This window comes from Nyctibius grandis, chromosome 1 (genome assembly GCF_013368605.1).
Source record: "Nyctibius grandis isolate bNycGra1 chromosome 1, bNycGra1.pri, whole genome shotgun sequence".
NCBI classification, from domain to species: domain Eukaryota; kingdom Metazoa; phylum Chordata; class Aves; order Nyctibiiformes; family Nyctibiidae; genus Nyctibius; species Nyctibius grandis.
Genome location: NC_090658.1, coordinates 33734968 through 33747712, shown reverse-complemented (window position 1 = coordinate 33747712; position 12745 = coordinate 33734968). Strand labels below are relative to the sequence as shown.

General features: G+C 36.0%; 1 protein-coding gene across 1 annotated transcript in view; it reads right to left on the bottom strand.

The window, feature by feature from the left end:
- KIF6 (kinesin family member 6) overlaps nt 1–12745 on the bottom strand; it is a 165257-nt gene that overhangs the window by 88461 nt on the left and 64051 nt on the right. Inside the window, exons 11-13 of the mRNA XM_068400006.1 lie at nt 4038–4143; nt 3014–3155; nt 671–883 (exon numbers count right to left, since the gene is read on the bottom strand). Of these exons, the coding sequence (XP_068256107.1) occupies nt 671–883; nt 3014–3155; nt 4038–4143 (461 nt within the window). The remainder of the gene's footprint in view (nt 1–670; nt 884–3013; nt 3156–4037; nt 4144–12745) is intronic.

Sequence of the window (12745 nt, the reverse complement as noted above, 5' to 3'; positions counted from 1 at the left end):
TCTCTTTTTTTTTAACAATAGAAATAATCACCGTGGTTTATTAAAAATGCTAAATAAAGTCCAGATATCTAAAGTGTATAATATAAAAAAAATCTTAAAGATAATCACAGAAAGGTTTGTGTTTACCATCTGGTATCAGAGCTAGAAGCATAAATGATGAAATTTAATTTTATTTGAACATAAGATTTCTCTTCTAGGCTGGAAGATTAAGAAAAACAAATAGTGATTATTGGTGTTTAAGTATACTGTGCAATTAATAATGCCTGCACAGAAATTCTCTCAGTACCTGCAGTTCTGGTTTAGATTTCCTTTTTGTTAAAAGTCAGTATTTTCAAATCTTCCAGAGGAAAAATATTATTTCATAGTATTTTTTAATGAATTATGCTCAAAATATCCTTTTCTGATAATTCACTCAAAGATTCAAGGGCCTGCAACTGAATTTATATTCTGGTTTTGTAGGACTGTTCAACAGAGTATTCACATCAGTTTGTAAAAGCCATCAGCACCCTGACAGGGCTATAAATTTAAATCCCTGCATTTGTGGATAGAGAATTAGCACAATACGGCTGACATTGAAAATAAAACTTCAGTTCTGGTACACATTTGAATGATGTGCTGTAAATCATATTGTAATAACCCAATAACTGCTCACTTAATTAATTACACTAACCTGTTTGTCTGTCAAGAAAAGGTAGTCTGTGAATTGAAGAGCCGAAATCTTTTGCCTCTTTCAGACTAAAACAGCTAGATGGGCTCCGACTTTCTTCCAAGTTTATAGAAAGAGGCTTCTCCAAGACTGTAGAACCAGCAGAGGCAGCATTAAGCTGGAAAAGAGCATCTTGTGCTTTCTTTTTTTCTTTTTTTAGCATATTTACCAGAATATCTGCAAGATAAATTAAGGAAATCATTAAGGACCTCTTTTTTATAAAGTAACAATCAATCATCTTTGTTTATCCCCAAGTCTTCTTTTTTTCCAAATGGAACAATTCACATTATGGAAGCCTACATGTGAATGCGAATTTGGAGTTGGGCATATTCTTTGTAATTATAGTCATCCACCTTTGTTTTTCCAAACAGCAGATTAATTTTTACTAAACAGTAACAAATTCACACATTGACCGTAATTGTTGATTCCATTCAATCAATACCTGATAAAAGCATTTACAGAAAAACAGGAATGAAAACTCTATCTTATTGCTCTTGTGTGACATTCCCATTTTTATTTTTTAAATTCTGTAATAAACAAAATTTCTAAACAAAAGGAAAAACTCCTTAACTTACAGGCAGTCTGGCAAGTGCATCACATCTGTAAGCTTTTCACAATAATAAGGTTTACTAAAATACAGAACAGGCCTTCATGAAATTTCTTCCAATAACACTATGTATTTACTGGAAGCATATTTGGTATAAATATATTTGCCTAACAGCTTGTAGAGGGTTTACAATGAAAATCCTATGTGCATTCAGCCAAAACCACAGGAGTACCTGTGATATGTTTTTTGATATGTTATCCATTTTAATCCTAATTAATCTTCTAAATGAACAGCAGAAAATCTAAGTAGTCTTTGGGGAATACTATTAACTGGACTAGGTAGCAATAATAAAGCACTTTACAATTCGGTTGTTATGATAGCTCCCAGCTACCATAGGCAAGAAGGACCTTGTAGTTTATTGACCAAACAGCTTCCATACTTCCCACCACTTCATCACATTAGACATGCTATTAATTTCCTAATGATGATGTACAGTCACTTAGTGGCTGCAGACTCTGTAAATCAGTTTTGTGTTCAAAGTCTTAATTTTTACATTCTCCCTACATAACTCTAACATGGATTTACTCAAGTTTCTTCCTTGTACTTCTGAAAAAAAAAGCTGTATACATCTTTCAAGCAAAGTGCATTTGATAGAGATGTTTTGCTTTTTTTCATTATCATTGTCATACTAATGAAGTAATTTATTTCAGGAAGAAATGTTTCTGGGAATCCAGATCTTAAAATTGACATGAAAATTGAAGAATTTTTTAAAAGGAATGATAAGTCAGTGTTATAGCTAAATTTATTTGAAAGTGCACCTTGGAAAATGAACGTCTTATCTTCTGTGACAGAGCAGAAATAGAGAAGCTTTCTTGCCACCTCAATTCAGATTGGTAGCATGCTACACCTTGATGTAAAATACCATTCTCATTTTATATATAAAACTGATCTGGAATTGTTGAGCATAAAAAATGCAACAGACTTTGCTTTTTACTAATAGCTGTGAAAGAATCTCTATTACCTATAAACTTAAAACCAAAACAAAAGCATTTTTTCAGTTCTCTGCCATATTCAAATTTTACCCACCAAGTAAGCCACAAAATTAGGGACACAGGGATGCTGGTCTGCCCACAGTTCTGTCAACCTGCTAAAAATAACTCCCACCTATCAGGCAACAGTGCAGCTACTCACGTGTTTCCTGTGAGACAGTGAAATGGACAAAGCATAACTGAGCAGTTTAGTATTTTTATATGCAAAATGCTTTAGCTTTAATTTAAATTTTAAAGTTGCATGTAAAGAGTACAGGTTTTATATTTATTCTAAAGGCAAACAGCCCAATAGTCCCCAAAGTAGCACTTCATTTGGCTGAAAATAACACTTACAGGAAATTCTATTCTTTGTGAGGTAATAATTTGGTCTTTATATAGCATCAGAGTTTCCCATTCTAAAAAATGGTTTAATTTGCTTGAGGAGAGTGTTTTAGATGTGGCCTGATCCACAGTACTTGGATCTTGGCTGGATCATTCTAAAGCTAAGTGGTGCTTGGATCCAGGATTTTGGTTTGGGTCACAACTGAAATGGAAGCAGGTGCAAAGCAGGAGTCCTACCACATAAAAGTTGGGAACTGAGTAATTGCTTTAACACAGTGGGGTCAGTAGAGAGAATTTCCTTCCATACAGCTAATGCCTATCTCACACACACAAAAACCATTGTAGGCAGATCAGCTCAAACCCAAATATTTTTTTCCTCATAAAGGATACTGATTTCCTTGTCTCTTTGCTGCAGAAGTTCTTTCAGTTTTTTCAATTCTTCTTCTCTTGCTTCTTTGTTAGTGTCTTTTTCTTCAGAGATGGGTTGTGAGAGAAGTTTATTATCAGAAATCTTTGAATGATTCATTAGTTGCTATTAGGAGAAACAAAAAAAAGCACACTCTCTTAACTTTACCTCCAGCTATGTATTTATTCTACTCTGAGACTGTCTAGCTACCATAGAAAAGGTAAGGCCTTTCTAGACTCTTGACAGAACAAAATCATGCCGCCAGTTGACTGTCAAGTTATGTTGTGTCAAGTACGGTACAAGTTGTATTTGTTGATCTTCACTACCAAGCGTACAATTTACTTTACTCTTTCTACACATAAATTCCAGTGTTCTCTATTATCACAGACCTTTCAGTATTAACGGTATAGCTAAAACCTAATTATTTAAAGACAATAAATTAAGATCAGGCATGTATACATTATTATATTGTAAAACTATATCCCAAAATACAGAAAAGTATTTATTATCTTCTATTGCTTTCCCTATTAATTTCACTTGTTCTTCCTAGTTTAAGTGTATCTTGTTTGCTCAATGATTTAGAAGGGCTTACAACACTATCAGGAGAGTTAGTATAACAGATTCAGGGATATGGTGTTTTTACTCTTTATTTTTATTCCTTTCAAGATAGATTGTCCAAAATAAAGCCTCCATAGAACTGGGAATACAGATGGATACATCTATCCATATATGAATAACTTGTCTGTGTTGATTCCAATAACTTCCAGTGCTCTCTTACAATTTACTGCATGCTGAGATCCTTGCTGGGGTTTCCACAAAATGTTGCTGAATTTTTCCAACTAAATTTCAGATTTCTATCAGTCATCCACACACTTCACAGTTCAATCGTATTACCCTTTTCCAATGCCTCTCAACTGTATTGCATTTCTTTTGACACTTTTCAACCGTGCATGTCTTCAAGTTATTTTCAATGCCAGCTGCACTTCCATCTATGTTTAAAACAAATACCTTCACATGAATGAAGCAATACTTGATCTTGCGCATGTCAGCGCCAACATCCAGAGTGCTATCAGGATCATCATCTTCAAGAAATGTTTCAATTAACTCATCCAACCTGAAAATACATAGCATTTTTAAGGAAAAAAAAACCCCACACAAACAGGCAGACAAGTCTATAACGTAATGTGTCAAATAAAATACAAGATTCACCTAGCTCACTGATACTAGTAGGCTATTTTCCTTCAAGATCCATGCAATTGCAATGTACTTTTATTCCTGATACTAAAACCTGGATTTGATACTGCAGATTCTACAGCTCCATATCAGAACATACTTGCACATGCTAAGGAATAGTTCTAGAACTAAAAGCATCTAAGAAATAATCCTTTCTTTTTCTCATTTATTTTATAACCTTCTGTTCTTCTACCATGTCATAACTGAAAAGATCTAAAGCCTGCCCTCTCAGAAGACTAGATTTTTAGAAGCTTTGGACAGAGGATTTTTTAATATATATGATTATTTATGCAAAGAAAAAAACTGCTTTCTTTTCAATTACAAGAGTCAGCAGATAGCATAGCTTTCATAAATAAAATTACCTGCTCCAATCATCAAGCAAAGCAACCTATCTTTTGATGCAGATATTTAGACATTTCTCAAAGGCCTACTGCTCTTCTTCTGATTAATGAAATGTAGTTAGTATTTTATTCTCTTGCAATTCATTCTTATTTAACAAACATATGGCATCATCTTCCTTAGGAAGGCATAATTCTGATTTTGGTCATTCAATCTCCATAAGAAAATCTGGCACATAGGAGCATCCTCTTGCTTTTTCAAAACCAGATTAAAATATTCAGACTGGAAACCTACACAGGCACAATATACCATGCCTCTGGGCTGTTTGTCACAGCTATATGGATAAAGTCTGATTTCCTCTTGCATGCTCTCACCAGCTTTCCAGGTCTTGCATTCCAGGATGCATGGCAGATCATCCTCAAGAAAAAGGGCAGAAGATTTCTAAACCAAAACTAACCCTTAGTCCACTTACTAAGGTATGTTTCTGGAAAGATTCAGAAGAAGTTTCTGGAAGCTCAACATGAGCCGGCAATGTGCACTTGCAGCCCAGAAGGACCACTGTACCCTGGGCTGCATCAAAAGCAGCACGGCCAGCAGGTTGAGGGAGGTGATTCTGCCCCTCTACTCCGCTCTCGTGAGACCCCACCTGGAGCACTGCGTCCAGCTCTGGGGGCCCCAACATAAGAAGGACATGGAGCTGTTGGAGCAAGTCCAGAGGAGGGCCACAAAGATGATCAGAGGGCTGGAGCACCTCTCCTATGAAGACAGGCTGAGAGAGTTGGGGTTGTTCAGCCTGGAGAAGAGAAGGCTCTGGGGAGACCTTATAGCAGCCTTCCAGTACCTGAGGGGAGCCTACAGGAAAGCTGGAGAGGGACTTTTACAAGGGTATGTAGTGATAGGACAAGGGGGAATGGTTTTAAACTGAAAGAAGGTAGATTTCAATTAGATATTAGGAAGAAATTCTTTACTGTGAGGGTGGTGAGACACTGGGACAGGTTGCCCCGAGAAGTTGTGGATGGCCCCTCCCTGGCAGTGTTTAAGGCCAGACTGGATGGGGCTTTGAGCAACCTGGTCTAGTGGAAAGGTGTCCCTGCCTGTGGCAGCGGGGTCTGAACTAGATGATCTTTAAGGTCCCTTCCAACCAAAATCATTCTATAACTTCTCTTACTGAGATTCCTCACTTTACTATACTATACTAACAATTCCCTGCTGGAGGGTGAAACAATGAGATGCACAACAAACAGAAAAAAAAAAATCATTATTTTGAGGAGATAAATATCTGAAAATCAGGAGCTGTAAGACTGGAATGAAAACTGGAAAATATAATAGATAGGTTTGGTTATTTATCTCCTCCAGCGTTCACCATGGCAAAGTATCAATTCTCAAAACAGGAGAAAAAGGAGAGAAAAGAAGAGAGCAACCCTCAGTTTGTTTCAGATAAACTGTGCTTTCCCATTTTCATTATTTCAGTTAAGGAACGAGAGATAAATATGTTGTCTATACCATTCATCATATGTGCAAAATTCACAACTTCTGAATTTATAGAACACCCCCTGAAGTCAAAGTGAGCTGTACATGTGGAAGCATTACTGGCATTGACTTGCTTCTCAAGTTAAGAGACTACAAAAATTACTGGGTAAAAGAGACCAACATTTTACTTATTGCTACAGGATTTTTCTTCTGCATGAAGAGTCCAACAAAACAGAGGCCAGTAGTACAAGAGGTTGTGCATACTGTCTGCAGACACACCGAGCACAATGAGCAGGAGAATTAATCCTTCATATACGGATGTAGGCATTTGTGTAAGCACTGTGAAAAGTGAGGCATCTACACTATTAACGAGAATGCTACAGTTATTGCACAGACATATAGAAAGTCAGTGTTTGTCACTATCTTAAGCACCTTATTGATTTCAGTTAGAGGAAACAAGTAAAAAAAATACTTTTTATAACTAGACTGTCTAGACTGACTATAAAAAGTCATCTATAAAAATGGCCTTTATCTTGAACTAGAAATTAGAAAGGAGATATTTTAACCTTACTAAGATTACCTGTTTGCCAGGGATTTACCCATACTCAGATTACCACAGATTTAGGCTATAGGAATAAATTAAAAAAATTATACTATCTTGCACCATTACCATAACTAGAACAACACTGCAGAAATTTAAAATATTTCAAGAGAAAGAGAAAGAATATATAGTTCTTGTAAAATAATGCTCTATTTTTGAAAATTATTATTATTTGCTAGTCAAGAGTCAAGGTTAATTTGTCAAGAGTAACAAATTAGACAAACTGTAGTTATAGATATGAGCCGCTATTTTCTCTCTCTTACATTACCTTTGATGTGTTTGGCATTCTCAAAAAAAACACAACAGCCCAATTCATTTTTTGTGTCCCCATGACTACATACAAGCCAAAACAGATTTGAGCACCAGAAGTCTGAGTCAAGTCTGAAATCGCAGAATGTAAATCAGAAGCTATAAACCAATTCAGCCTCTCTGCCAATTCTAGGAAACAGCAGAATCTTCAGTGTACTTTTAGATAAATTTTTTAAATTTCATCTTTAAGAATCAGAACAAGAACAGACCAACCTAGTCTAAACACTACAGACAAAAAAGAGAAAAAAAAAAAGGAACAATGAAAAACCCCATGAATACCAGAAAAAATCACTGCATCCTTCACATTCTTTTAGGTTTCCATGTAAAAATTACCAGAAATCTTTCTAAAATAAACACACAGTCTGACAACACTTTGGATATTCTGGGAGTTCTTCCAGTATACTGAAGTATTAAATAAAGGTAAAAAATAAACTGACAATGTGATACAGATGCAACTTGAAGTTTCTCTTCTTAATGAATAGATCTTAGTTAACTGAATCTTTTTTTTCCAAGTGATTTATCAGCTCAAGCATTATGAAAACAATTGAAACCTTCTCCTATGAATTTATACTATGGCAAGATTTGCAGCTTTAGAAATGAAAAAACCCCAATGTTACTTCCAGTTCATTTCCAGAGATGTTCACAGAAGAAATCAAGGAGACAATAAAGAATCACAGGAGGAGAGAAAAAAAAGACAGAGAATAAGACAAACAAAGGAATATTGACTGTACATTTTCTTTTTCCTAACATATATTAGACAAGGTAGATGTGCTTGCTAGGTGACTCAGAAACAAAGGACAATATAATTCTACAAGATGAATATCCTTTTCTTTCTCATATTCCTGATTCAAACAGTTTATTATATTTGCCTCTATAAGTAACCATAAAAATAAAATTAAATATATGGAATATATGAAAACTAGAGCACAGAATTATATAAAATAGGGCTGAAAAAGATCTAAGAAATTCAAATAAGACATCTACAGTTACAACTCTGACACATTCCTTCTAGTCAAAACATCACGTACAGGCTGAATTCATCCTCCTATTAAAAGAGGCAGAGCGAGAAAACCCTTTTTGTAAGCAAAGGAGAACCAAAACGGCTTTTGGTTTTCATTCAGTTACCTTCAAGAGATGGATAATAGCTTTCTACTTAGCAATAATAATATCTTCTGAGACAGTCACCTAATCTCTGATCCTTGGTTCTCTACCAGAGGAATGCATATTAAACAGTTTTTCCCCAACCAAAGACTATTGCAAGAATGTACGTCAGCAAAAATCAAACCAGAAAAACACATAAAACGGCCCAGCATTGAACAAAGCTGGGCCTAGATGTTCAACAGGAACAAGAAATCCATAGAGAACAAGAAATCCAGAGAACTCCCTAGCAAATCTTGCTTTTATTGCCTACTCAGAGGCATGCATATGTGGCAGAACAAAGGTAATATGAAATCATGACGGGAAAGAAACAATGTCTTTTTTCTTGAGGACTTTTTTCACCTCACTCATAGCAGAATAACTAAAAATGCATAGGAAACTAAGTATTTTTGGTCAGCTGTTGTGGCTCAGCCCTGAGACCATCTACCTAGACCTCTCTTAGATAGTCAGTACATTCTATTTCTGGAAAAGTTGCTAACTATAGTTTCTTTTCAAAAAGACCTGAGCAATCAATCCTTACATTTACTGATGACCAGCTTCTGCTATTATGCCAAGGATAATGGCCAATATTTGCATGCCGTCTCAAAACAGAAATTAGGAAATAAAGCTGCTCAAAGAAGGGTTTTGAAAACGAACTTGCAAAAGGAATAAGCATGCTTGACAAAAATACATAACAAATTTGAAAAATTTCTAAGTTTGTGATTGAGCTTTTCTTCTCCCCAAACATCCCAGGCTGAATGTTAATTTCCCCACTACACCCATTGCTAAAAGTCAATGGGAAAATAATTTAGAAAAATGAAATATGTTCATGTACATAGGTTCTATGACATGGCTGAGTGTGCCAAGGAAACTCATAGAGGGGAGAAAAAATGCAACGCACTTGTTAAATCTTGCGATGAAAACCAGATAGGATCAAGCAGAAAAAAAAAAAAAAAAAAAAACAACCAAGAAACATAAAAAAACCCCTTCCATAGTATTTATGAACACTGTTGCATGCAGTACGAGGTTTTTGTTTCTTTCTTTCTTGACTTTATTTATGAAGACTAGCACTACAGCAGTGCTGGACTTTATTGTTCTTATATGAGAGGTGGGCTGCAGAAGAAATAAATTCCTGTTTTAGTATCCCATTGCTTTATTATGAACTTAGAAAAAGAGTTTATTACAAGCCCTTTGTAAGACATTCATCAGTAACAAAAAGAATAATCCCCCAACTAAAATTAAAATTAAAGATAAGCAACACAAAGACCTAGTAATGAAATAACAACAAAAAGCCTAGTGACAGATACCTCTCACTCACTGGAGCAGAAACCTGAATAAGGAGGCAATGTCTATACTATCATCTGAAGATCAACACCAGGAATTCCATTTCACACTGAAGAGACCTTTATAAAAAATACTCAGTCCCCAGTCTTCTCACTGCTCAGCTTAGAAAGTCGAAATGCACTCAGCTTAATGGGGAAAAGCAGTGATGGAAACTGTTTAACTGAAATTCAATGGAAATATAATTATGGGGTTAGCTGCAAACATGGAATTGAAAATTACCAAATTGCTTACAAGTCACACTTAATTGCTTCAGGAGAAATACACAGCATGTATCTTTATTTCGGAATTTGATACTCTCTCAATGTAAGACGGTCAATTTAGGCTATTTAAATGTGATGTTTTTCTTATACTGGTGAGTCACATCAGAAAAGGCTACATTAATCTGAAATAGAAGCACCTCACCAATAAATACTTGCACTGAAAGTACTAAACTAACATAAAAAAACCCTAAAACTATATTTTAGAAATGCTAAAATCTCTATTTCTGTGTAGAAACAAGTATTAAACTAATAGCCTGTTATTTGTTGTAGTCAATACTTAATAATTGGCAAGTCAGCTGCTGCATTCTTTATTAGTTTTATAGAATCAGTCAGGTTGGAAGAGACCTCTGGGATCATCGAGTCCAACCATTGCCCTGACACCACCATGTCAACTAGACCATGGCACTAAGTGCCATGTCCAGTCTTTTCTTAAACACATCCAGAGATGGTGACTCCACCACCTCCCTGGGCAGCCCATTCCAATGTCTAATGACCCTTTCTGAGAAGAAATGCTTCCTAATGTCCAACCTGAACCTCCCCTGGCGAAGCTTTAGGCTATGTCCTCTTGTCCTATCGCTAGTTGCCCTGGAAGAAGAGGCTGACTCCCACTCCGCTACAACCTCCCTTCAGGTAGTTGTAGACTGCAATAAGGTCACCTCTGAGCCTCCTCTTCTCCCGGCTAAACAACCCCAGCTCCCTCAGCTGTTCCTTGTAGGTCAGACCCTCCAGACTCTTCACCAGCTTGGTCGCCCTCCTCTGGACTCGCTCCAACACCTCAGCATCTTTAGTTTTAGTTTACTAAGGCCCTCAATAATGTTTCCATGCAGAATTTGTGCTAATCAAATCTGGAGCATGGATAATCATAGCTAATTTCACATGACAGGAAAAAAATATTTAAAATCAGTGTCAGATGAAGATGTCACTTCTAACTTCTGGAGATCCAAAATGGTTCCCTTTTTTTCCTTTTCTCTTGTATGTTGTTAGGTAAAGGAAGTTATAGACGATTAAATATTTATTATTTAATGTTATTACAGTAGATGAAGCCTAAAAAGGGGAGTTTTCATATGTCTCCATTCTTCCTTTCAGGACTGTGAGGTCCTGCCCTAAGAACAGCAGGCCTAACTTATACTAATAAGAGCAGGGGTGTGCTGAAGGCTATTGCCAGAACCCTGCTGTATCATGAAGAACAGTTTTCCCAGCAGAAATTCCCCAAAGGGAGAAGACTATGAAAGTATCAAACAAAGACCCATTTTCTGTGAAAAACAGCAGTAAACAAAGAATGGGGTTTTCTTTTTCAGTGCTCATCAGAAAAAGAAGAAAAGCAGAAAACATGAGTAAAAAACTCCACAGACACAAAAAAATCATTTTTCTAAATCAATGCCAAGGGAACAGTATCACATCATTTATGAGATTAATTTAAAACTAATTTTGATACTGGTCTTATACATACTAACATAGTACAAAAAGAAAGGTATTACAGTGCTGATCCAGGTGAGTTTTAATCACGATACCAGAGACTCTTAATGAAAATACAAGCTGTGTCAAGCACAAGTCTGTTCTTACACTGACGCTGGGAAGAAAACTCACAGAAAAGCAGCCATAAACAGTTGGGATGGAAACGTGTTAAAATAACAGTGCTCTCTGGTTAGTAACTGTGAATCAGTCCTGAATTCTTGGTGTAGCGTTTCCCTCTTCAGAGTTTTTTTTTGAAAACAGTGTAACCACACACTGTAATGCAGGTCACAGACAGCTTTTACATTATCAACTTTGTTTCTTTTCTGTTACTTTCCACCCTTCAGGAATTCTTTTATAATGAAGCCTGCTTACCATTTAGACCACAGATAAATCACAAAGCTTTCCATCCACGTTACTTCAGATTCCATGCAATTTTTCTGATAGCCCAACTCAAGAATGATCAGATGAGCACTGTGCTACTTCAGTTTTACCCGTCCATTAAATAACAGACTTTCATCTTCTTAAAAAAAAACTATTTCTGAATCAGTCATATGTTTGCATGAACCAGAATGCAAATTACACAGCTGAAATGCATCAGAAAACCACTCCTAGCCAACTGAGAGCATGTTTTTAAAGTTTAGAGCTCTCAATAACATGCAGGATGCATGGTCTCAAAACACAGATTTGGAAGGACTCATTTTGACCTTGCTTTATGTGCCACGATGCAATTCTGGGAGAGCTTGCCTTTTAACCCCTGATCACTGACACTGTTACTATGTATCAAAATTAAGTTCACTTAAAGAACAATTAATTTGTGTGTCAGCTGTGAACTCTGTGACAAGCAAAACAGAAATCCAAGTTTATGAAAAATAGGCTGCAAAGTGCTACTGAAACACTTGAGGTAACCAGAGATGTTGCTTCAATTAAAGAAGCTTGCTTACCTAGAATTTTGCAATAGCTTTCCTATTGGTAACATAACTCCATATCAATTATTTTCTTTGGATATTAATTTTGAAAGTTATCTTTAAGCTTAATAATGATGTCTATGTTATTTAAAAAAAGTAACTCCACATAATTTATGAATCTATTTATCTAAAAATGCATGATAGCCGAAGCAGAATTGCCATTATATTTAATAAGAGCTAACCACATAAGTTAGCTTCAAGTGTGCATCAGTATGGGAAGACCACAGAGATTCCAAGCAGCAAATTTTATCAATAATCCCATGGAAGACAGGAGAGAAAAGGGAAGGTATTTCCAGGCATTGTTGCTAATGGCATGACAAAGATGATAAAGTACACACAACGCATCTGAGCTTGCCCTGAGAAAAGCTGTCTTTACATCTGTGGCAAACAGATGTAGAGAGTTTCTACACAGTTAAAATAATTCATTCCAATGATGAGATGCACACAGACCTAAATCTGTGTATTAGTAATTCAAGGGGAGACTTGGCATGGACTATAAAAATACCAAGACTGTCTTCCACAGGGGGAAAAAAATGCCTATATTAATACTACACATGCAAAGTTTTTCAAGAGAAGAAACATGCCAAGTATCTTGCAGAGTAG